At 38.1% G+C, this 26,986-nt stretch overlaps 1 protein-coding gene across 1 annotated transcript in view; it reads right to left on the minus strand.

Moving 5' to 3' along the window:
* Positions 1-990: 990 nt before the first annotated feature.
* The window catches only part of stt3b (STT3B, subunit of the oligosaccharyltransferase complex (catalytic)), a 107,798-nt gene continuing 81,802 nt past the window's right edge, over positions 991-26,986 (minus strand). The window contains exons 6-16 of the mRNA XM_015376961.1: positions 25,622-25,720; positions 23,707-23,853; positions 19,486-19,534; positions 18,446-18,600; positions 17,078-17,289; positions 8,382-8,569; positions 6,932-7,103; positions 6,287-6,460; positions 5,449-5,562; positions 2,145-2,351; positions 991-2,001 (exon numbers count right to left, since the gene is read on the minus strand). Coding sequence (XP_015232447.1) covers positions 1,927-2,001; positions 2,145-2,351; positions 5,449-5,562; positions 6,287-6,460; positions 6,932-7,103; positions 8,382-8,569; positions 17,078-17,289; positions 18,446-18,600; positions 19,486-19,534; positions 23,707-23,853; positions 25,622-25,720 — 1,592 coding nt within the window. The 3' untranslated portion in view covers positions 991-1,926. The remainder of the gene's footprint in view (positions 2,002-2,144; positions 2,352-5,448; positions 5,563-6,286; positions 6,461-6,931; positions 7,104-8,381; positions 8,570-17,077; positions 17,290-18,445; positions 18,601-19,485; positions 19,535-23,706; positions 23,854-25,621; positions 25,721-26,986) is intronic.

The following is a 26,986-nucleotide window of genomic DNA, read 5'->3' on the forward strand; positions in this document are numbered from 1 at the left end:
ACTCTCCTTCGGTTAATTTGCAACATTCCATCATGGTGTGTTAACATAAAGCAGGTTGTGCTGGTTTGGGGGGAATGATGCATTCTGGGAGCTGCAGTTTTGTCCAGCAGGGTTATTTAGATGTGTAAATTTTCTCAGTGGTTGAGGCAAAGTCCAGACTTTAAATAGATAATCTGTTGTGGGAGTTTAAGATTAGGGTGATGATGAGAGGCTCTTCCAACCACAAACACTTTGTATATAAAACTTTGTATATAATCAAAATTACAGTTAATCATGCAAGAAAAGTTGCTCAGAAACATGAAGGTTTAATTACTGTAATGCTGAAAAAGATTTATCACTGGTAATTCAGGTTTGGTGAAATAAATTCGCAAAATCTATCCTCTTTTTACATCATTTTATTTACTTTTTACAAATTTCCTCAGCCGCAGAAGAATGATTACAAATAAAAGAATGATTTATGCATTTGTCTAAAATTGCCCTTGAATTTTCGTTTACATTCACAAAAAACAAATTTTCCTGCAAGTTATGATTTTATGATGGAAAAGGGTTTTTATTTCGTTCTACAAATATTTTACTGAAGAAAAAAAAAAAAAAAAAAACCCCCAAAGACTTTGTGGAACAGTTATCTCCTCTTTTTGCCCATCTGATGTAATCCAACATTGACGCTGAGGATAAGTATGCAGCATAGTATTAGGACACAGCTCTGTCAATAATTTTTCCCTCCTGGTTTATAGAATGTCACTCCATCTACTCAGACATCCGTCTTCGTCCAGTCTACACCAAAAACCTATTTCACATTAAGGTTGATTTCCAGATTTCATAAAACAAAGTCATCACCATGTGTGGTCAGCAGCAGATGCATGACGAGCAAAAACAAAAAACAAAAACAAATCGTAAACGGCAAGTTAGAGTTCGGCGATATAACTAGGCTTTACTCAATCAAGAGCTCCCCCTGAAGGCCTAATTTGAAATCACTACCTATTTTTTTTGCTTATTTTTTTACGTTTTCTTGCTTCCGCCTTAAAAACCCAAACAGAAATGTACAGTCAACGCAAGCCGTGGAATAAAAGAGGGGAGATGTTAAAAAATCTAACATTCAAATTCGTTCTTCCAACATGATCTGAAGTCCCCCCCCCCCTTGTGTATGATTATTGCATTCACTGTTCTACTTGCTGTCCTATAAAAAAGACAAAGAAAAACCAAGAAATTTGCATTTAAAAATCACAATGATCCAATATATTACCATCATTTTAGAGCTTTTTTGTGTCTTTACAGAAGGTATTTACATATTAGGCCAATTGGTTAGAGAATCTGTGGAGAACAAAAGAGCCAGCCAGACGTTAAGGAGATGAGGATGGTAAAAAGGTTAATATTACAGATGTGCTGTGTGTAGACGGTGGCGTTCCTCCATACCGCATACTGTTCTCTGTACACGCGTCAGGAACAAGTTCCTCAGCTTTCATTCCGGCGTTTCCCTCGCTCTTAGCAATGACTTCCCATGTGCTATGGAGCCAGGTTGATGGGTCTTTGGTGCAAACGTTCCTCATCTTCCCATGGATCACACTATCTCCTGACTAATAATCAAGTCATTAACAACCCCTTTAAACACACGCGCACACTCACACACACACACAAAAAAGATTTTTAATCAATCAGAGCCGCCCTATGCCTCGCCACATTCAAGTAAAAAGTAGAAAACAAACAGAAAACAAACAAAAACAAACAAACAAAAAAAAGCAAGACAGAAGTCCTCAGGATAAAACGGACAACGATTCTGGTCAGGCCGGATATGACGCTCCCTCGATAAACAAGGGCGTATTAACGAGAAGCGCTCCTGACCAAGTGCCAGGCACCTGGCCGCCCCTTGTGTTCTTCATCATTGGTTGTTGGAGGTTTCTTTACGTTCGTGTGAGTTCAGAGCCATCTTTATTTTTTGGGGAGTTTCTTGCCCTTCTTCAGGACCAGCTTGTTCTTGATGTGTCCTCGCTTCCTCTTCGCAGTCTGTTCAGAGACGATAAAATAAACTCAGTCAACATATACACTGCCAACCATTTATAACGAACAGTATTTCGGGAGATCATGTAAATGTTTTATCAAAAACGGTTATTTCTTGTTCAAGATGAAAAGTATGTTAGAACAGATACCTTCTTGGAGGTGTACTTCTGCTTGGTCACCACGCTGCGGATCTTGTGGTCCAGTGTCTCCCTGTTGTCCAGCTCCTTCACCTTGTAGATCCTGACAAGCCAGTGCTCAGAGGTAAATGCCTCCTCCAGGTGCTTGAACTTAATGTCCTTGTTGCCGATCTCAGCGTTGCGCGTTCGGTCAAAGCCAGGTGGGGTTCTGAAATCCAGCTGGGAGAGAAAAGATAAGAAAAAAAAACATATTTACACAACCCCTTTCACAGACACCATCAGAAAGACATTAAGTTAAACCTTTCCTGGCACTTCAATCGTAAAATGATCACCTTCATCCATCCCTTAGGGAGATCTTTTGGAGTTAAGAGTGTCGCTCAGGACAAAGATCTTGCCCAAAGTGAGAGTCTGAATTTTGAACCAGCGATCTTTGCAGCCACACATCGAGCTAGAGTCACATTAATGTAAATTTATTCATCCAGTTTTTTACGAAAACAAAGCAAGTAAAACTTTTCAATAAAGTTACATCCCAAAGCTGCTTGCCCAGTTTTATAGCTCCGATTAATATATAAAAGAAACAGCTGAAACTTAATTATAAAAGATAAACATAGTGTTTAACAGCTCTTTGATAACACTGTGGAGTTTCCCCTTGAGCAACAAATCCATTAAAGTTTTTGTTTGAGCCACTCAAACAACCTCTTGTGTCTGTTACTCGGCTCTGAAAGTCCTTGACGCTTCGTCCTTCAGACGCAGCTACTGTTACCGTGTCCTTCCCACTTCCTTCTTCTGAGCTTCTGTTCAACATTGTATTTTTCTCATATTTCCTCTTTTCCAGACACAACTTTTCCTTTTCTGGGCCACATTTACAGCGTATTTACTTTATCCTCTGTCTGCCTCAGAGAGCAGATTTCGTGACACAAACAGCACAGTAGCAGTCACATTTATTGGAAAATCCCAATCTCATCTTTGTTTCTCCTGTTTCTACATTGCACTTTTTAAAAGATAAAAAATATTACCATCATTATTTCATTGTAGTTTTGCATACTTTTACTCACTACACCTGTGAAATTGATAAAGTTTCTTTAATTAAATCACATTTTATTGTGATGTTTGTTAACAACTCTCTTATGTTTCAAACTGCAAAATGAAACCAGTACAAGAAGACTTGCAGACCTCAAAATTGTTTGCATATTTTCCTCCATCTAAAGTTTCAGCTGCTGGTTTCATGGCAGCATTAATAAAAACCTGTATTTCAAAATATCCTGAAACAGACGTTTCTCTTTGGCTTAAGCTTTTTCATATTTTATCCAAAATAATTAGGTTACCCCGAGTTATTTTCTATATTAATGCTGCTATATGTTTAGGGTGCTGGAGGGGGTGGGGACCACTTTCCCACATTCTATCTCTGTTCTCCTGCTCTGCTGTATCCATTAGTTCCACTGATAAGTTTATGTTCCCTCTGCTGTTTTTCATCATAGCAGCTTCATCTGATCCGTCCCTGTTCATTTGTGACTCCATCCTGGATTGAAACATTAGCTAGGCTGCTATCAACATGTTTGATTATAAATGTTGGAGTTTGGCCTATTTTTCACTCCTGTTCCTGTTTCTTTTGCTGTGACTAACTGTATGCATGTGGTCTCTCTCATCCTCTGACATATGAATTGGTTTGTAGCTCGTCTGTCTAGCTGTGCCTTTCATGGACGGGGGCACCAGTAGAGCTTGTTAACCTTTTGTATATCTGCGTCTTTCTGTATGTCTGCTTCTTTCTCATTGTACCCCAGTCGGCCTCGGCAGATTGCCGCTCACACTGACTCTGGTTCTGCAGGTTTCTTACAGTTCAAAGGGAGTTTTCCTCTCCACCATCTCCACATGCATGCTTCCCCTGAGGGATTGCTGAAGAGTCAACTACAATACAATCATCGCCACAAGATCATCAGACTGGTTTTCAAAACCAATCTGACAGTTTGTGAAGTGGTGCTATACAGTGCCCATCGATTATTGGCACCCCTGTTCAAGACGTGGTCGAGGACTTCTAAAAATTATTTTATTATACAACATAGAACCCAAATGCAAAAAGGGAGAAAAAAAACAACCTTTTATTTGATTACATTACTTTGGTGGTAAAAACAAAATCACACACTGAAAAAAAGAAAAAAATCATGTGTCTGTGAAAAGGAGAGTTTTAAAAAGTCCACAACCACAACTAAAACAGTGCTGCCAATAATGGTGGAGGGCCCTGTATAAGTGAATTGAATTGTAGCTAAAGAGCTGCTAATTAAGTTAAGCGGCCGATCAGAAAGTGGGAGGGGTTATTTTCCTTAGACTCTCATAAAAACTGATTTATTTTTAGTCATAAGGCAGCTGCTTTAGAAATCAAAACAATTCATTTTCACATTTTCCATCCTTACAATAAATACAAAAAGCTACAATATTATTAAATATTGAAGCTTTTAGTAAAAATATGATTTTTCTTTTTCAACTGAATACATTTTTCCATCTGAGATCATCCAGTTACACATTTTCACCGTAGGCGTCAATAAAAGGAGCTGGATCTGTAAACTCCATATCTGTAAGGAGTAATATTTAGAATATAATGTTAGGAAAAGGAGTGTTTTTTTTTTTTTATCCCTGTGTTGCGCTCACATCTCTGTTATCTTGGGCTCATCTTATTTCTGTAAACCTAATCTGCTCCCCAGACTCTCTCCTTACATCCTGAAATCAGAGTGTGTCTGTTTTGACTTTGTGCTCTGAGCTTCAGCTGATGTTCTCTCTCTCTCTGTGGTCTGCAGCTGCATTGATTCACCCAGTTTTGGCCGAGCGGCCTCTATAGTAGGGATGCGAGCACCTATCAGGGCGGATATCCCATTTTTCCACCCAAAATCTGCCATGAGAAGCTCTGACAGATTTTTTAAAAAGCTTCCACCAATCCCTCATATTTCCTCTGACAGCCTTTGACACCACATGCCCCCTGAAGCAATTCCTTTTAAAATCCCTTCCTGTCAGCCGGCACCGCTTTGAAACTTCAGTGGCAGGAATCCTTCACCTTTAGTGCTGACAGATACCTGTTATTTCCTGCTGAAACTGTGTACTATAAAACAGAGTGGTGCATCTGTCTTTGATTGGCGATGGCAGCTGCTTGTTAGTTTTTCATTGTGCCACCGAACTGGAGCTCATTATTTGTAAGAATGAAGTGGATCATAACACCAATAAAAAGGAATCTCCTAGGAGGGGAATTGTTCCTGAGACTTAACCCGTGCCCCAACTGGTAAAGAAATGATCTGCTGAAATGACTTTTTTGTAGACGTTTCTCCCTCACCTGCATCTCGCCAAATCGATAGTACGACATCTTGTACATGAGGCAGTTGAGCAGAGTCGGTGAGCCGGCCTTGTCCACTCTAAACTCTCCCTGAGGAGTGAAGTAGTCACTCTCCTGAAAAACAAAAGGAAACATTAATAAAACCAATAAAAAATAAAACGTGGAATCTGGCTGTTTGGTGGAAACTTCAAGAAGCACTGAAGAGAACCGAAATATAAGTTCTTAGTTTTATCATTGGGGTCATTTAGTTTAAACAAGATTTACTGATTTGCAAAAGAATCAGTAAATCTTGATTACACTTTTTATTAAAATGAAAAATTTACGAGTTTTGCTGATTATTTGCTTTTCTTACATCCAAGTAAAACATTAAATGCAAAACTGAGATGAAATAATGCAAGAAAAAAATGACATTTTGCTTGTAATTTATGGTTTTAAGCATAAATGGTAAACTATTTATAGTAAAATTTACTTTTAGTACATTTATTCCTCAGAAAAAGTTTAAAAACCCCAAAGTTTTTTCTCGTTACACTTGTTGATCAAAGGGTTAACAAACTGAATCGTGATTTTTGAAGTATTGCTTACAGCTGATCTATAATAATGAAAGGCAGCTTCAAACCAACCTTTACCCTAAAACCTCCATAGAGGCTGAATTATTTCCAAAAGTATGTCCTATTTATGAGACTGTGTGCAGGGACACAACTACCTTCATTTTAAATCTAATAACATCCTTTAGAATTACCATAATTGTCTGACATGCAGGTTGCTGCATTATTCCGGCCATTTTCTTTAACAGGAAACATCCATCTCTCACACAGCAGGTCTCTATTCCATCACTCACCCTGATGTCTTTGGGGTGCTCCCCTTCAGCGATCCTCACCATCCACAGGAACTTGTTTATATCGTCGCCAGAGTAGCCGATTACTCCTCCGAAGATGATCAGCACGTAATCCACATCCAGTGACCTCATAATCTCATAGGCTGCGCTCTCATTGGACGACATGGCCTTCCCCACCTGAAAGCATTGACAGCTGAAGTTAGACTTTAATTGGGGTTTCTTGTTTTGAAAAGACGCACCGTTTCAATTCTGCAGGGGCAGAAAGGAGAATTATTGAACAGAAATACAATCATGTGTTCCTTGTAATTTCATTTCCTGTGGACAGACGCCGCAGAGACGAGGCAGCAGGTAGAAAACAAGATAGAGCGGAGCTGCAGGGCTTTAAGATTTAACTAAAAGATAAAAACATTTGTCTGCATTTTATTGTTTAGGGCTGGAAAAATAAATCAAAGCCAGGAAATCTGACTCTGAATTGATGACTTTTCCTACAGCAAAAATTCTAGTTCAAACAAGCGATGATGCGTAATGTTTCAATTAGACAAAAACTTAAGATCTGCTGATGATTCAGTTGTAAGAAGACATTAGTTTCCCTGTGTTTATCTGAGCAAAACGATAATAGAATGATAAGTTGAAAAGAGGAGGTCTTACCAGCGCTATGTGACTATTATTCCATGTGTTGTTGTCCACCAGGGTGGTCCTGTTAGCCATGCCGGCTATCTGGTAGCCATAGTCCCACCAAGACATCACACGTGCATGTTCGTCGGTGTTCTGTCTCAGCCAGTAATAAGCCTCCCGGAAATCATCCAGGATGTTTCGAGTCCTAAAGTAGGGGAAGAAAAAAAAAAAATGTTAAAAAGTAATCCCCCTCAACAGGCCTACTGCAAGTATCTGTTATCTATTTAGATTTCTACATTTTTTTCTAGTACGGACATGAGGTTTAAAAGATAAGACAAGAAAAATTTTATTTTTTCCCCTAAAAATAAAAAAACTGATGCATATTTTTGCTTAACACCCTGAATTCAAAATGTGCAGAAAATGCTTCAATGCAAACTGAGCTGCAGGTCTATAGAGGCGCCTCTTCTCCACATTTGCCCAACCGACAATTTAAAGAATTGACCCATCTTTTGTAAAAACGTCTCTGCAACATGTATACATGGATAGAAAGCATCCATTAATATCTAATTTTTAAACCTGCTCATATGTTTAACTTGACTTAGGTCTAACTTTGACTAGGCCACTCTGATACAAACATCCCTTCATCTAACCCCCTTATTGCAGCTCTGGCTGTTTGTTTAGCTTTGTTTTTCTGAAAGGTGAATTGATTTTTACTAAGAAGGAATTTATTTAATAGGGCCAGATTTCTGAGCAACAAAAAACAAAAAAACATTTAAACACCTGACAGTTTGCATTATTAAAACAGAATGTAAAAATAAAAGATACAACATAATGTAAGAATTAGAACGACATTCACGTCTGAAGAAAATACTGTGTTACCCTGATCTGGAAAATAAGAGAGATTTAGGCAAAGCTATGAATAAGAATAAGATAATCTGTTCCTAATAAAGTAAGAAATCATTGGTTATAAAAGACAAGTCCTTAATTTCACTAAAGTTGTTCTTAGTATGCATGCATCCAAAAGGAGGAAGCATACCTGACAGCAGCATAGCTCAGAATAGCATGATTAAAGTATTGTCTGTGCACCTACTGTAATGTCATAAATATATGCATGAGAACTTGTGGGTCTAACATTTAACCTTCAATATTTCTTCCTTCGGGCTTCAAAAAAATAATTAGGCCAGTGAAGCATTTCAGAAAGAAGAAATAAGCTTTTTAACTCATTCACAGAAGGTCTACATGTGTTTGCTGTAACCTGGAGAAACTATGTTAAACAGACTTATCGGATCTATGATGACATCAGTATTTCCATACACCTCATAAAATATACATGCACCAATATGAACCCACAGCTCTGTGCTGTCCTGTCTATGCATTTGAGCTTATTTGCAAGGTGTGTTTGAATCAGTCTTCCTATATTGTGAACCACCACTGGGAACCCAGCTGGTGGCAGTTATTAAATCTTCACTTCTGCAGCTCTCACCCGTCATGGTTGTATGACGCCAGCACAACGCTGGGACTGGAGTAGGCGTTGCTGGTCACCCAGGTGCAGTGGACGGCAAACATCATCAGCAGCATCAGCATCAGCATGGTGACGATGGACTTGATGTTGGGACCCAGACCCTCCTCCGCCTTCTCCTGCTCAGACACATGCTTGCGCACCTTGCCTGCCTGCAGGGGGAGACATGCAGTTTTATTATTATAGATAGAAAAAACTAAAAGCTTCCAGAAATATGAATTATTCAATGAGATGCATTATTAATACTGCCAAATGAGTTAAGTCCTAAAAGTGCCCACAACTTTTTTTTTTTTTTTGGTGCTGTGCAAAGACGCGTCAGAGAACTGCTGCATGAACTCTGGGATGAGTCAATATTATTTCACACCAGAAAATCACTGCTCTGCTGCAGAAGAAGATTGAATTATATTAGTATGCACAGCCTCTTCCGCAGACATCAAAACGGCGAGATTAAATCGTGAAAGAAAAATTATAAAGGGCATCATCAGATATTTCCAGGTGATGAGATGTTAAACTGAAACCAACATGTGTACTGATACAAAGAAGGGCTGAAAGAAAGACAGCAGCTTCTGTGGAACAAACTCCCTAGTTTTCTACAGGAGAATGAGCTTAAAACTGAGACATCCTTTACAATCTAAATAGTTTTGCTGCTTTAGGCTTTCAGCGCTTGAGGACTTGTTCAACACTTTTTGCAAATTTTATTTATTTTGCTCCTCTTCAACAGCACAATATTAGTGATTCCTGCTGCCGCTAGCTCAGTTTTTCTTTCAAATGGAAAAAAACTCCTGGTTTAGCACATTTGAGTCTATTTCTCATAGAGGGAGTCACTGATAGAGCTTTTGCTGGCAATGAGAGTCTATCCTCTCTAGTGCTGCAATTATTGATTATTTTATGAAGACGTTAATCTAGCAATTCATTTTGTGATAAATCAATACATCTTAAAAGGAAATATTTTTAGCAAATTAACATTTCCCAATAAAGAAACATTTTGAAGTGAAAAACAGAGTATATTGTAAATTTTGAATGATAAATGACTAAATTACGAACAAAAAAAACCCTCTAATTTTATCATTAAGGTCGATATATCCATATTTTAATACAAACAGTTTAAGCAGCCAATTGATTTATTTCAGGCATGCCCAAAGTTGGTGCTCAAGGGCTGCCGTCCTGCAGGTTTTAGAGGTTTCCGTGCTTCAGCACAGCTGATTTTCATTGATTGCTTATAAACAGGCTTTTGCCGAATTGCAATCATCAGAATCAGCTGTGCTGAAGCAGGGAAACCTCTAAAACCTGCAGGAGAGCGGGCCCGCGAGGACCAACTTTGGGGATCTCAGATTTATTTGGAAAAATCGACTGCAATGAATAGATGAATAGGTTGGTGATATGGCTTAGGAATGTAATTGTCAATGTTTTCCTACAAAATCCAAATGATCGATTTTTTTTCCCCTTTCACTTAAGTTTCTTATAATGACAAATTACATGTATCGCTTTCAAAAAATATATTTGATTACACTTATCTCTCATTTATCTCTCTCTGGGAGTTGACCTTAACTTAAAGCTGCGAAACATGCTTCTAAGAAAACCATTTTTCACAACAGAGGATAAAAACTGAACATTAAATCTCTGGAGCTGGTGGTATTAGAGAGCTAGTTTATCAATTAAAAGAACACAAAAGAACAAAGTGATGAACTGGCATCCCTCTAAGCTATGATAGGTGTGCATTTGGTGAAAACAATGTGATACTCCAAAAATCAAGTGAATAGATTTTTTGTTTATCACCAAGCCCTAATATATATGATTTTTTCCCCCTAAAGCAACTTTACAGGTAAGAATTTTTATAATAAATAGAAAATGTTTATATTTTTTATACAATTCAGACTCAATCACTTCTGAGTGACTCTTAAGCAAATGTCATGTTGAAGAATCTTTATAGTCCAGAAGGTTAATGACCCAAATAGTTGGTCATTTCAGTAATAGATTAATCACAATTAAACTGATTATTTCTTTCAGTTGCAATCCTCTCCTTTCTGTCCACATAGAAGATCATAATCTCAGTGTCTGGTCATGCATCTCTTAATCAAATTAAAAGTTATTCAAATCAACAGTTTCTTTTTCCTTGCAACTGATTTAAGGTCTACCTCTTTTTTTTTTTTTTTTTTGCCATTTGTACCATTAACCAGATGTTCCCAAATCAGATTCAACTCACGGATAGAACTTTATTATTAGTGTAAATGTTTTCCTTTATTTCTAGATGAAATCCTTCACTCATTTGAAATGTTTTCCAATTCTACAAACTAGGCCATTAGGCTTATAAGCTGTAGTCATTACTAGGGTCTTTACGGACACACAAGACACTGGCCTCATGCTATATTCAGTTCTAAAAGCTATCTTAGAGGTGTGACAGCTGTTTTGGTCACATGTCTTAAGGTGTGAAAGGCTGTAAACTGCCTTGGGAGATGAGTCATGGCTGTGGTGTACAGTAAGATGGATGAAACCTGAGGTGACCTCATTTTAGCCTTACTAACACAGAAGGCTTCATAATCTCCTGAGTAGAATCAACAGTTTTACCTGTGAATACGTTCTTAAAGGTGGAGCCCATGTTCCTGAGATATTACACTGCTTATTCTTGTCGCTAAGAGATGGCTCAAGAGTTTTGGTGCAGTTGCCATTTAGCTTATCGACTGTTGTTCTTTGCTTTACTGGACTAGATAGATCGAACAGCTGAGCTGGTTTGTTTGCTTTATCCTTTGACATAACCAGTCTTTGATAGTGTTCTTTACTTTAAAAACCACTATCAAAACAATGTACTCCATTTGTGCTTGGATGCTTTCAAAGCGAGAAAAAGGGAAAGTACAAACACCAACAGACAGAGGATGTGGCTTTAGGTTTTATCTTCCTCACATCTAAAGGGCTGCGTTGACAAATACTAAGGTGAGAGACGCATGGATGTTTAGAGCTGAAAATACCTTTTGGTTTAGAAGTAAAATGGTTTCCAAGAAGACAGGAACTTTTGTCCAGCTCCTTGGTAAATAAGCATTTGTGATTTCATTAACGAAGACGCTTTTTAATGCATTCAGTTCCTATAAAGGAAATCCTAGTCAGTGTTTCTGTGTTTAGCTACATATTTGATGGAAGGTGCCACTGCCCAAACCATAGCTAACGGTTCTTTGCTTTTCTTTCCAATAGAGATTACCCCAGACTCTCTGCATCCGAGTTATTCTGTGCAGCCCATTTCCTTCATAGTTTAAGCACCAATCTCACTGCCTCTGTTTTTATCAAGATGTCTGGAATAATAGGTACAACTATTGTTACAACTGACTAGTGCATCATGCTTGCTGTGTGTCAATCTCAAATTCAGTTTATTTATAAAGCATCAATTCACAACATGTCATCTCAATTCACCAGATCATACAGTCTAATTGATTCAAAGTTTTCTATCTAAGGAAAACCAGTTGATTGCATCAACTCCCACCGGAAGATATGCTGTAATGATGCCATTTCAGTTTTGTGTTTCCTGTCATCTCAACCCCCAGTTGGCCGTGGTAGGAGACCACTCATTCTGAAGCTGGCAGAACAGAAACCTCTTTCTCGTTAAAAAGGGGGATGTTCCTTTTCGGTTTAACCACATACACCAACTGATGGAAAGTTACTAAACACTTGGCTATGCTTCAATCAACACCAGGCTTTACATGACTGTCACTTTCAATGCAAGAACAGAACAAAATGGACTGATTTTAATACAGTTAAATGATAAGTCAAAACTGAGGTGTGTCTAATATTGTGCTTTGAGATCATGTTTGTTGTTATAGGTAAATTAAACCGTATTTAAATGAGCGGGATCAAAATAGTTGCAGTTTACTGGATTTTCTGCGATAAACGTTTGGTGTCACTAGCTTTCTGATTTGATGAGAAGAGCTAGTATTTTCTTCACAGGGTGCTCTTGTGGAACGGACCCATTACCCTGATTAAACTGCCTGAATAAATAAAACTTAATTAAGAGCCCGACTAACCAAACGTAAATAGGGCTACTTCAGGGGAATAAGACAGGCTGATGATCCCAAATGATTTGCTCATAAAATAAGAGTATTTAAAAATCGGCCTCAACGAAGCCATCAATATAAACAAGACTAATTTATATGTCTATTAAATTCACTGCCTAAATCAATTAATGTGGCTTTATGATTTTTCTAAAAAATATTTATTTAGGGTCGTCATCCTGCTGAAAGGTAAACCTTTTGCAACATCTACTTTTCTAGTTTATTCTTCGTATGTATGAGACCTGTTCTTTAAAGAGAAACACCTCGAACAAAGTGCCGTTGGGGTCAGAGGTCACCTTATGTCTTTATTTTTCTAACCGTTTTGCAATGTTTCAGGAATGTGCCTCTGAATCCAACAAAGCGAGACAGCCGAGAGGATGGCAGCAACATCAAACCGCTACAGCTGAGTCACTGCTGAATCACAGTTTACTCCAACAGTTGGGGAGTAAGAAGGGAAGCAGACGGATGTGTAAATAAATTCAAACTACAAAGGTTCTGCTCACGCAATGCCAGAAGAACAAAGGGACATTCAGCTGTTCATTCAAATGAGAAGTTCATGAGCAGCTTTAATTGTTAAAAATGAAAAATAAAGATCCGTCACAATCAAATAACTTCCTTCAAAAAGGAAACCAAATGTATTTAATATAAATATAACACAGAGGGAAACATTTGAAGTGTTTATGTTTTGATCAGGTTTGCAAAATACCTAAATCATAAACTCTATATCGACACCCAGGAAAATATTTGATACTCAATACCTTTGGGATAAAAATACCAAATAAATCCATAAAAATATGTTAATTAACACAAAAAACTGGAACTTTCTTAGTCAACAGAATAGCAGGTTCTATGAGTTAAAAAAGTGTGCAAATAAATGCAAAATAAACCAAATATAACAATTTGACAATATTTTAAGGTTGTTAGAAGTGATATTCTTTCAGTCCAAAAATTATCTTGAAATCAAAATTTATCTACTGCAAAAATTGCAAACAAAACTTTTAATAAGTAACTTTATAAGCCTAAATTAGTGTCTTATCTGGATACAGCATTTTTGCATTGATACTTTAGATAACCCTAGTTTTGATTTTTTATTATTGGTCTTATGCAGAAATAGAAAAGAGGAGCAGGGAAACTGACTATGGACAGTCTTAAGGGTACAACATGTCATGCCATTGGCATAGTTTTGCATAGGGACCATAGGGACATGTCCCTACCAAAATTTTGGACCAACCTACTTGTCCCTACCAATAATTCTATGTGAATAACATGTTTATAATTTCCAATACAGCATTGATGCAACAGTTGTTTCTTTTCCTCTTGCAGCTTCGCTGCCTGGTAACGGTTGCTGCCACGGTTATGCACCAGGCAGGCACTCAGATGGAGCAGTCTTATATCGGCTCTTTCCTGTCCCTTAGAGTCAGCAATTGTGCAGTGGCGGCTCCAGAAATGTTTCATAGGGGTGGCCAGATGGGGCCACTAAAAATCTTGGGATGGCACACTGAAACTAAAAGCCCTAATTTAAGGGTTTGAATCTACTATTGTGGTAAAGCTGCCTGTAGAGATCAGAAAGACTTAAGTAAACACCTACCGGTACTCATGGCTTGGTGTATTGTGTGATTTTTAATGTTATGTCGCCGGCTGTGCATAGTGGGGTGAAATGCTAAAATGAAGGTACTACAATTTACATTGGCAAGTAGGGTGGCCAGGGCATTGCACAGGGTGGCCATGGCCACCCCCTGTTAAACTTCACTCTCATTGGTTGTTCTGCTTTAAGTTCCACCTTCTCTCGTCCTGACTAGCTGTTTTCTGGTCTGTAGTTTGGCATGCTTGGATTGCGAAATAAAAATGTTATTCATGCTAGAATACCACGGTTACTACAATTAATATTAGGCTACGAAACAAGTCCCAATAAAAAAAATAGATATAAATCATCTACGCTAAAACAGGTGAAAGCTGCTGATCGCAGTTCTGTTAAGAAGCAGGGGAGTGCTTTGATTTGTGGAACCAACATTAGCATCTGAAAATCTTATTTAAATCTGAAGTATCAACAAAACCCTTTTTTCTTCTTTTATAAAACTAAATATTCTGAGTCAAGCAGGAGTTCTGTAAACTGCTGAAAAAAATGGACAACCAAACACTGTAAGCCCTCAAAAATTCTGATTCTTAACCACAGCTGAATAAAAAAGAAAATGTGAGGGTTTCCCTTGTACAAATACTCCTTTGTTACCGTTTTCATTAATGAGGCAGTTCAGGTATAAATAGCAGGTGTTTCTATTTCTTTTATAGAGTATAACAGCACGAGATGGCACCTAAACATCTGCTACTTTATGTCTAGAAAGCATAATTAGGGTGATATTTAATTAACTATTTCTACTTCTAGAAATAGCTTAAAGACAAACAGAGGAACACTATTTACAGTAATTTTATTTTTCATAGATTTCCACACAGTCCATAAATAAATTAGTACAAACAGTAGTGTCTGGTAAACATGCTTGAATCTGGCTTTTTATTTAGGATATAATGAAATTACAGATAAGATAGTGTTATATTTTCTTTTATAATTTTCAAGTGATTTTAATTAGGCTCAGTCTTAGTGTTGTTGGTAGATGATGCCACTAAAAAAGGAAATGGACATAAGAAGCTATTTTGACAGTAAGCAATATAGGATAATATAAAAGCTTGTGCTACATTTAATCCTTTAATAGTAAAAACACACTTGTATAATAGTAACATTACATGATTATAGGAAACATATCCAGTGATAATGATGCAGGGCAGCTATATATATATATATATATATATATATATATATATATATATATATATATATATATATACACACATACATACATACACACACACACACACGTATTTGATATGGCTAAATTTAAGGGAACTCAAACAATGAGTGGTGATGTTGCAGCCCAGGTAGAGAGGGAAGTGGCTTCAGGTGAGAGTTGAATTTTGGACAGTAATTGGAATCTGTGATCTGTTGGAGCTCACAATGATGCCATGTGTATTTTAGTATAGTTTGCTTGATTAACATGTTTGTTTATTTGGCTGTTATCTCCACTTTAGATGTATGTAAGAAATGTGTTTTATAATGTTATGATAAAATTAGGGCTGCAACAAATTATTATTTTGCAAATCGGTTTCTTAAAGAAGATTTTATACAACATTAAAACAGGTAAACAGAAACGTTCTCTAAGTGGGTCGCTCTGTCAGCTAAAGGCATGATTTAGAGTTTCTATACTTCAGTTAACGATTAATCAATTACTAACCTAGTTGATGACTATTTCAATAATTGATTAATCCGATTAATTGTTTAAGCCCAAGATAAAATACATAATATGAGCTACACAGAGTAACTACAGCACAGATGTACAACTTGTATATTAAGGTTAATATTTTAAAGGCTCAGTGTCAGTTCCTCTTCTAGTTCCAGTGTACATGTACATATAATTTATTTACCCTCCCTTTAATGTATTATTTTGCTTTGTTTCATGATACAGAGAGAGCATATAAAAGATAAGAGTGGGTTTTACCTCCGTTTACCTCTGCACAGTTCTATATCTTCAAAAGAAAACAGGATAAATCCACATAACAGACATATTTAGACTATTTTTGGTTAAATATGCATTTATCTACTGTTTTAGTCACTGGTAAGTTCAAATGCAAACCTTTTCAAAGTGAAAAAAGTCTAATTCCACATTCATCATAGCCGATGATGCAAGAAATGCCGCTTTTCTCTTTAAACGAAATGCGCCCTGATGTTCACATTAAGCATAAAAAAAAAGAGAATGGATATTTTTGCAAAGAATCAATGAATCTTAAGACCAATATTGTCCCTACCAAAGTTGATATCAAACCTACGCCCTTGTATCATCCTCTACCTACTGTAATCTGTTCATATGACACCTGTCCAGCAGTCGGTCATTAACAGACACAGGCGGTCGGTTAAAGCAACACAATGTTGTGTCCAAACATGTCAATAAACATTTAGTGAAGAGTAAACCTTTCAAAAGCAGCAGCGTTAACCACAGCCTTCACAGTAGAGAAGCACTGCCTCAGAGCTGCCTGAGGTGCAGAGTGAAGGTTTAACACTAAGGGATTTTAGTAGCTGGATCATCAGCTGGTGTTAAACTACTCATTTTTATCAAGTCCAATTATCTAGAGAATTTTAAGAGAACCTCAAGCTTCCATCTGCTGAGAAGCTTTATTGAAAAGCGGATTTCGTCTTCCAACAGGATGAGGCACCTGCCCACACGCCAAATGTCACAGGATAAGGTTTATTTAATGACCACGGCTTCACAATGCAGATAAATTTTAAGCTGCATTAATTCATACAAAGAGTTCAGACCAAATAGTGAGTGCAAATGCTAAACTGCACATCGACATACTTTTCTGGAGAATTAATGATTTTTTTAATTTATATTAATCTTATGCAAATTCCAAATGTTCCAAGGAAAATAACTTTTGAGTATCTATTAGATATGAGCAATAACCATAATTAACAGTTTGAAAAATGTCACCCTGTGTCTTAATGACTCCATATAAAACAAGAAATACTGACTTACACATTTTTGAGACAAAATTCTTTTTTTTTTGCCCCCCACCCCTACTTGCCTTATCATAAAGATTCCCAGAATTCCTCTTGTCGTCCTCGTCGCTGCTGTCTTCAGCAGGAGGCTTTTCCCTCTTGGTGTCGTCTCCCATGTAATGCTCAAAAACGCTGGAGAAGGCCACGGCAGACAGCATGCACACCACCGGAGTCAGGGTCAGCATGAGCCGCACCATCACACCGGCAAAGTACACAGCGCTGATGGCATACAGAGCCACTGGAACGCAGAGAGGGAAGAGAGCGGCGGGTAAGAGATCGTTTGAGGCAGAACAAAAGGTCAGACAAGGATAAACACGCTGTGAATCTGGCTCTGTTAGAGCTGAAAGGAGATAAACCTGAAAAATACACAGAAAGACTGAGCAGTAAATGTAAGGCAGTCTAATACGTCTTTCCAGAAGCATAAAGCATGGTTGCTGATCGTTGTCCTTGAAAAGTGGCCATCCTGCTCAACAGGTGCACGTAAATCAATAATGATTATCGGTTAATTAAGTTCTGAACACAGGTGCACTGAAAAGACCGTTTCCTTAAACACACAAACTTCATCTGCACTTAATCCCTAAGGCGTCTTTTTGCTGCACATTTCAGAAGTTTGGTAAAGACACCCAGGCAGCCTCTAGGTCATTCCACTTAAAAAGGGAAAGCCCTGAAAACCAAAGGAGACAAGGAAGCCTAACTAATGCAGCTGAGCTTTATAGCAGGAGGCTGATATAGACTAACACATGAAAAACATTCTACCAGCTTGTAAAGATACGAATAATATACCCCCGCTGCACCATGAAGGGGCTCAGGTCTATCCTGACACAAGGAAGATAAGACATTACTGTTTGGAGGACAAAGACGCTCAGCTCCAAGTTATCTACAACACAGGGCAACATATCGACTTATTGTTTTCTTGCAGCAGCTTGACAAGTTGAAAACAAGCTGGAAGCAGAGCTCTAGCATTATTAACTTATGAGTAAACATTCTGTATGCTGTTTCTGTGAATGTGAAGGGCTCCTTCACCGACTGAAAAGAAAGCGCATCCAAGGAGATACATGAACTGCATGTGCAATAAAAGAGTCACTTTTGTAGTCTTTATTAGCAAGCTTTCAAAATGACAGTTGGCTATGGGGACAGTTAAGGGCCCACCAACCATTCTAACTTCCAAACGTGAGAAATTTAAACAGATTTGTTGCAATAAAAAAAAGAATTAAAAAAAATTAACGGAGGAATGTAGTGTCTGCCAAAATCAAGCATAGTTAGATAAGCTAGGCGAGGGAAACAGTGGTAGCAGAATTAACACCCCCCACCCACCAGGACGCCTCGTGTTGCAGCTCAACTCTATATGTCAAATAAAGCTTTTATGATGCAAATACATTTAAAAAGCTTCGCACCAAACACGCGCTCATCATTGATGTTCTTGATGCAGAACCAAAGGCCTGCTGGGAAAGTGCAGACCAGGATGTGCAGATCAAAGAAGAAGGACACCCACGTGGTCGGCTGGTGCTCCGACACAGATGCAATGATGGGGATGTGGATCTTGGCGTATCTATGGCGACAAGATGGGGGGAAAAAACAAAACACACAAAAAAAACCAGACAGATTATGATTCATGTATTCTCCCCTCAAAAAATGAAGAGAATAACACATTAGATCTTCCTCATCACACTTAGAAAAAATGTATATTTGTCCTGTTTCAGTGTTTCATCTTTAATGATCATATTAATATTGAAAAGAAAAAGATGACCTAGATAAAGCAAGTTAATCTATTTTGAGGAAAAAAGCAATTCTAACCAACCTGGCAAAATTAAACACTTTAGAAAAAGTTGTAATATGATGCCTAAAGTCATAAACTCTGCTTTCTACCTAATGGCCATCAGTTAACCTTGAGCCTGAGCTCATCTGGGTTACAGAACAGAATAATGATCCAAAGACTCCCATCTAACTAGGCTTAAACAGACCGTTCACGGTCAAAAACCCTCCAGTCTGGCTTCAATTTAAAAAATAATCTTTAAAAGCTAGTGGATTAAAATGCTCTACAGTGTTGTAATCAAATACTTCATCACAATATTGTTCATGTTAAAAACTTATTCAAGTGGTTTGTTTTTCCTGCTAGTAGAATTGAACATTCGTTTGCTAGATTTACTTCATGGAAGGACAGAGTTAAAACGTGATATCAAATAAAATATCCCTGATTCTGCTTATATTAGCCAGTCAGAGTGTGAGGGATTGATTGGCTGCGCTATAAAATCCCACACAATGCAGAGCATCTGGAGAACACAGAGTGCCTCCTGCATTGTTTAACAGAGCCAGGATCGGCAGCCTCTTCCCTCCTGGGAAGCTGCAGGACGACTTTATTGCCGTCTCGGAAAACAAACGCACACATGCAGTCGGTTCCGTCGATAGAAGGAGTGTGAAGGTCAGCCGAGCTTACCCGGTGTCCCAAAGCGAGTAGAAGCGGCCACTCCATGGAGCAATGTATCCTGGAGGCAGAAAAGATGATCGATGAGAAAATGTTTGTGTTTTAATGCCTCTTATTTAACATTTGGCATGCAAGGATTGATTGCCGGTGTGCAGAAAGTTTGCAGAAGTATATTATAGTAAACTTTAGGAAAAAAGTTCCAAGAAATCCGGAAGAAAAAATTTTCTTAATGCAATAAAATGTGTCATTTTTATATTAAAAATATTTGTAAAGATAAAAGAACATGTTGGACATCAATGAAGATTTATAAAACTTATTAATCCCTCATCTATTTATGATGAGGGATTAATAAGAGAAGCCTTTAGATTAAATACTACAGATGCAGTGAAAAAAAACCCATCAGAAAATGTATCGATGTCTGACATATATTTTATTAATGTTATTTAATTAGTGGAACTGACTTGTTTTTTTAATTCAAGTGAAACCGTTTAAGTTGCAAATTAGACCACACAGGGCATTTACAAATGTCTTCTCATAGTTGGGCTTTGATCTAGAATACATTTCAGTTGGTTTCCTGGGGGGTTCTTGGAGCTTCAATTCAAACGGTGCACACACACCCGACACTTTGGAAAATTCTTTAGTTGTCCTGTAGCTCTCTTTTGCAGGCGTTTGAAATAAGATGGAGAGACCTCAAAATAAAATGGCACAGGGATATAAAAAAAAAAAAAACTAGGGAAGAGGAGACAAAAGTAATGCAGAAGGAATAAAATGGAGGTGATGTATGTGAAGGTACAGATTGATTCAATCAATATTTGGCTAAAGTTAAAGAAACTGAGGAAACTGTTTTCAACAGACTCTGAAATAAGAGTTTGACAGACAAGACTTAGTAGGTTGTGTCTCTAAAAAACTGGCACCCTGCACCCAACAGTCACCGAGGCTCACTGCTAAATTCGAATGGCAGACAGACGGCAATGTTTTACCAGACGAAGCCAACGTCCAAGTGACAGAACGTCTGCATTCATGCGAGTCACCAGCCCGTCCTGCTGGAAACGTAATGCTCAACCATCTGTCTGCACTTGGAAAAGTCCTGGACAAGCTGTATATATTATCCTGAGCAGCTGAACATTGAATTTCAAATGTTACAGCTAAAACTTTGCAAACAGCATCTACAAATACCTAAAGGAATGACAGCTTGTTTTTTTCTTTTACTTTAGTAGGGACAATGAAGAAAAACAGCACTTTGTAAGGAAAAAATATGAGGGGCATATTTTTTCTTTATAATTAGAAACAAATCAATAAGCAGCAATGAGGAATAGCAAACCTGCATAATTTTCACAGCAGGTTATGATTTCTAAGGATAATCATCGAATCGAAAACTCACAGCTGGCTGCACGTGCAAAATACTAAGCAAGGTCACTAGAAGGCACAACATAATTTAAAAGCTAATAAAAAATATTGCAAACCTCTGACGTCCATTTCTGTTTATACTTGTTTACCATTCTGCCTTCCAAGTTTAATTCTCAGACACACAGAATGCTGATTAGCAGCCCACTGGGAAGGCCTGCATGTCAGACCATGAGAGGAATGGAAGATTATGTGTGCATTTGGCTAAAATAAAGCAAAATGGAGATCTGAAATGGCTTAAATCCCAGGTCTGGATCAGCATCAGAGGAAATAAAAACTGATCTCTGCCCAGGAAAACTGTCCACCAACCATATTCCCTCCACAATCATGTGAATTTGGAGGGAAAAACAGGACTAATATGTGGTCTTTCCTTCCTTTTAACAAGCTGTAATGCAAAATGTGTATCAGTTGGGACAAGCTATCAATCTGGAAAATCATCCTTAGAATTTCTATAGAGCAAATAATAGAAAAGCATTATAACTGCTGCAAATTATGTTTCAACAAATATTCGTCTAATAATGGATTAAAAATAAGACGTACTGCAGAGTAAAGGCCAGGGTTCCTACATGTTTATCATGTAAAAGCCAATATTCTCCAAGGTTGTGGATTGGTAATATGAGAAGGGTTACAGTTAGGGATAATGATAATGACATTGGATATTAAAATAAAGCTAAAATAAAGCCTTTCCCTACTGTTTATCCAAAATATTTATTCTTCATTAAAGCAATTAAGCCATCAGGTTTAAATTATGAAATGTGTGTCAGCTTTCTAGAAAAGTGTCTAATCCCAGTTGATCATTCGCAAAGCTTTAAAGGGGAAAGCTGTTTTTTTTATTTTTTGTTTTGTTTTAAAAAAATATATACCGGTACATAAAAAATATAACCGTGGATGTCTGGGGGACAGTGATTCGCCTACATGTTATGAATGCTGGCGTACCATAAAGAATAAATTATGAACTGTTTAGTTTGTGCCTTCAAGTCGTTGCCCATAGGAAGATGCTACTTGGATATAACCTAACGGAATATCTTCAGAATGACACAAAACTCATATGGGTGAGTAGAACATGATGTAATAACGTAAAATCAAGGGCCCAATGTAAGAAAAGTGTGACATAAAAAAGCAGGAAAGAAATCCGACATATCTCTAAAGACTGATGACTGAATGAAAAGTAGTGATGAATGCATAAACATTTATTTCTTTTTATATATATATAAACATTTATTTCTAAGCTACCTTTATGTATCTTAATGCTACTGTAACTAATATAGGGATATCTTGTAGATAATGATGGCTGCAGGTCTTTAGAGTCTGACAGGTTGAAAACATCCAAAAGCTTTCTATAGATAAGAGCTGCTCATAACGTTATTTGTTTTATGAAGAAATATTTTGTAAAATCATCTCTAGAGCATCCAGGGGCTCCTAGAGCAGATAAGGCTTTTTTTTTTAATCAGCTTGTGGAGTTTCTTAAAAGTCATTTGCTCTCTGATGCCGTTAATGCAGCAGATAATGGCAGAGGAGATCACACTTATAGAAGATCTGCAGCATCTCTTCCCACCTTTAAGGATATTCTGCTCTGTTCCTTCTTGTAGATGGATTCAGCTGTTTTCGGTTTATACTATTGTTCAGGTGAAGACACAGTTATTGAATAATAAAGTAATAACACTGAATGAACAAACTGAAGTATAGAGGGATGGGCTGATGGATAAATGAAAATAGAATAAGGCAGGTGGGATCTGCTTATTCATTGAGGATTTGTCCTACAATTTCTTCTTTTACATTTATATTTAAAGGTTTCAACCAAATGTATAATTAATTAATAAATATATGCACACTGAGCAAATGGGAACACCAGGAAGCTCCTTTGGTGTAATTGTTTGGGTAAGAACAAAAACAAAGAAATGACCAGGAACGGAATGCAGACCTGGAAATGGAAGGACACCATCATGAAAATCTATTTTGAATAAATTTGTGCCTTTTTTTAATGTTGCTAAGTTACTGTTAAAACCAAGAGCAGTACATTCAACTCAGTTTCACAATGTCCCAGTTCTAATTTAGGGACCTCATAGTTAAACTTGTGCTAGAGGCCAAAGGATAGCCGTCGTCTGCTTCCCCACCCACTGGATGGGGTGGAATATGGAATACAGCAGATCAGGTATGACCATAACATTCAGTGTTGCTACAGGCACAACAATGGTTCCTTGTTAAGGAAAAAAAAACCTCTGAATTTTCTACAGTGGTGTTGGATCAAGGCTGGTTTGTATTTACACCAGAAGCTAACCACAACTGAGTCCATTTGGAAGAGGACTGCAGTCAACTCAATGCAGTCTGAAGCAGAGTTCACACCTAAATATCTGGACTGAGAAGAGAAAAGAACTATTTTAAATCTTAACAAATATGAATACATCCTTTAAAAGTTAAAGCATTGGAAGAGCCATGCCTAAGAGGCTGAAGGAGCAAAACCCAGAGGTCAATGATGACCTAAAAAACCCAAAATGGTTCAATAAGCTGGGCTTTTTTCTTATTTTGGTTTTTAAAGATACTGAAAGCTGAAACCCATTTTACTCTGTTCACATCAAAAAATGTAAAAGTTTTAATATCTTAGTAAATCCAACTTAATCCAAGCATCAAATTACATTATTAAAAAGTAGAACTCAATTTGCAAACTTCTTCATAACTGGAAGGGAAAATAATAAATTATAAAAATTATCATTTTCAGAAAAAACGTTTTCTCTGATTTAACAAAAGGTTAAAAACATTTGACAAAAGATTTAGGACAGATAGAAGAGTGAATTAATTAGTCAGCTCCCTGGTTTAATCACGGATACAGACCTGTGTAGGTGAGATAGATGACTGTGAGGAAGACGACACAGGCAGCAAGAGAGATCCCCAGGAAGAAGAGCGTCTGAAACTCCTGTCTGGTGAGTCTGTCCTTCAGGTACTGCAGGAAGGCGTAGGCTTGGAGGAGTGCAAACACACCTGAGAAAAAGGCAGAGGAAGACATCAAGGACTGAGACAACATCCAACAGAACCTCCAGCTGGATGTTTGAGGAAGCTCTGATTGATTCGGCCTCCTGCTGGGTACAAAGTGGCTTTGTCATTTCAGCAGCGTTGTCTACAAAGCAGTCCATGAGATCCCCCTTGGCTATTCAGGCAGATGCTGAAGACTAATACCTCAGGACAACATATTTGAAATGCATGAGTGGTATCTGTGTAAATAAGCCCATCTCTTTGCTTGTATTATCTTTATTCGCAGCACTTCAGTAACGCTGCTTTTTTTTCTTCCTTTACTCCAACTTTCTTTGGAGCGTTTTCTCCAGCACCTCTTTGCCTGCCTGGACCATTCTGTCTAACAAATGAGAACCAAAGAGTGGTCTGCTTTCTCCAGTTTGCATCACCTACCCTCCTCTCTCAAACCTTGCATGAAATCCACCCCCCCCTTTATGCCAGGCAGCAAAGCTTCTCACTCATTTCCACGGTTAGGTCCCTGCCTGTCTCCTGAAGGGCTGCCGTGCTGCTAACAGCCTTGTCAGTCTTTGCCGCTCTGCTTTGCCGCCTACGGGGCAAAATCTCACCGGACCCGATGGGTCCGTGGCCCAGTCACTCCTCACAGCTCCCCCTGAGCTCCATGAATGTCGCCACCAGATGTTCCAAGCAGCTGCTATCTTGATGATACTGAAACACATTTGCTCACTAAGAGAGAGGGAAGCCAAAACCAGGGGATACACTTTTTTTATTTACTGCCTCTCAAAGCTGTGAGTGATGAAAAAGGGACACTTCAACATGCACCTGCTCTAAAGTTCAGAAAATTCTCCCAAAAAAAAGGGAATTCACTCAGTTTTAAAAGGAGCCAAAAAGGCAAACATGAGTTGAAGAATGGAGCGCTTGCCAATGTATTCATCCCTGTTTCCCAGGCAGCAGATGGGTCCACTTGAGAGTTGAAACCCGGCAAGCTTTATTAAACTTTCCTCAAGCTAAACTGGAGAGCAGTGAACAGGCTGTAAGCATGCGAGGGTCATGGAAAGGTGCTTTCTTGTTACTTTTTTTGGAAATGGATCAGTGTTTTCATGCAGAGCTGTAACGATTATGATTATACACCGTATGTGGAGACTATTGCAGCTTTTCTTAAAACTTGCACCATTTTTTAGAATTTGTTTTGCATGCATGTGTTCACACCATTTATGTATTTGCAGGATGTTTGCACTTTGCATGTCTTTTTTTCTGTCATTTCTTCTCTGCAGAAATTCCCTTGGCATTTGGATATTATGTTTCATTTTGTGTTTTTAGTACTTTTTAAATTTGCTGTGAATTTATGCATTTACAGAGCATCTGTAAAAATATGTATAAACTGATAGTCTTTGCACTGAAACAGTCTCACACCTCTTTGAACCCCTCTTTTACAACTTAAACCCTACTTTTCTTCCATTATAAATCTTCCAACATGTGTAGATCCTCTCTTAGACACTCCACAGGTTCTTAAGGATTAAGCTTTAGGCTCTAAGATGGTTATGTTCAATCCATTCATCGTTAATAATAATAATCTGCTCCCTCAGTATAAATAAACCAAAATTAAAGGCTGGGTTAATCTACATTTCTCAGTGTGGTATCATTCCTCTACAAAAAAAAGAACAAACATATAATTGATCAGGCTTTTAACCAATCATTTAACACTTTTATAATATATTCCCATAAAAAGAGGCCCTTCTAAGCAACCTTCAGACTCTGCTTTAAAAGGGGAGGGTTGTACCTGCAGCAGCCATGTGTTCGCTGGTCCTGATTGGCTGGAAGCCGACAAAAGGGATCTGCATCGACAGTATGAGGCCCACGATGTAAAAAGTGCTGTAAGCTGATAAAAGACAAAAAGAAAACGGAAGGAGAAAAGGATAAACAGAGGGGACACCAGATTAGACGCTGAACAATGAAAAGAAATTACAGCATTAAAAAAAGCCATTACTGGGCTCCACTTCTTCTCCCTCTAAGGGGCAAAAATCAACCTCAATAGAGGTGTTTAAAGTCTATTGATTTCCACTGCCGTACCTCATAGGGAGTAAACACAAAATAGCTAATCTAACGTCATTTGCTGAGAAAATGGGAGTTGGCTCGGCACAGTGTGGCAGGGGGGCCTGGCGTGTGACAAAGCTGCCAGGAATGAAGCGACTCCCACCTTTTGTGGCTTCGAGGGGAACCGATTTGCAGACACACCGGCTTAATTAAGATTTCATGCTCTTCCTGAAGAGTTGGGCTCATTTTTGAAGTAGCTATGCTTTCCCCCAGCAATCACTTTTTATACACATCTGCTATTGATTCAAGTCAGAAAAAAGACAAATTGCTGGTGAATCTAACCTGCAAGGGTGTTTAACTAAAGCAAGAGATCTTTTTATGTGGGATCCTTATTTGACACACCTGGTTATAAAAAGGAGCTGTGATGTGAGGAAGAGAAAAAGCAGAGAACTTAATGTCTATTTCTATCATAAAAATCTCCCTTCAAATTCATCTCTGTTGCTCATTTGCTATCAAATGGGGTACAAGCTTTCTGAATAATGCTCAGGCTGAAAACGGGGAAAGACAAATGGAAATGGGACATTTTCCACCTCATCAAACATTTCACTTCTGAAGAACTGTTTGGAGATAAAGTAACAGACCATACTGTGCTACAAATCTCTCAACAGTATGCTTTGTGAGTACAGCTAATAGTCTAAGCCTGGATGATGCTTGACATCCGCTCATTTATCTTGACCATGAAAGGGGCCCTGCTGTGACCTCGTGGCTACTGTACGCCGACAGCTTCCGTCTAGAGAGACTAGGGCGGTTAGTTAGCAAGCAGAGCTGCTGTGGGACACGGGGCCTCTTAGAAGTTTTCACAGCAGACACCCAGGGATTTCCTCTCATCACATAACCAAAAATTCTAATGTATTTTATTGGGATTTTATGTGACAAAACACAAAAAGGACAAGGTTTAAGGGTTAGCCTGTTATTTAGCCACCGTGAACAAAACCATTTTTTACAGCAGCAGCAAGTCCTTCTGGGTGTGTCTCTTTGAAAGCCAAAGACTAAGGATTTTATCATTCTTTTCTGATTAATGGGTTCTGGATATTGGGGGGGGGAGGGAGGG

This window comes from Cyprinodon variegatus, unplaced genomic scaffold, assembly GCF_000732505.1.
Source record: "Cyprinodon variegatus isolate N-32 unplaced genomic scaffold, C_variegatus-1.0 Scaffold144, whole genome shotgun sequence".
Classification (NCBI taxonomy): Eukaryota; Metazoa; Chordata; class Actinopteri; order Cyprinodontiformes; family Cyprinodontidae; genus Cyprinodon; species Cyprinodon variegatus.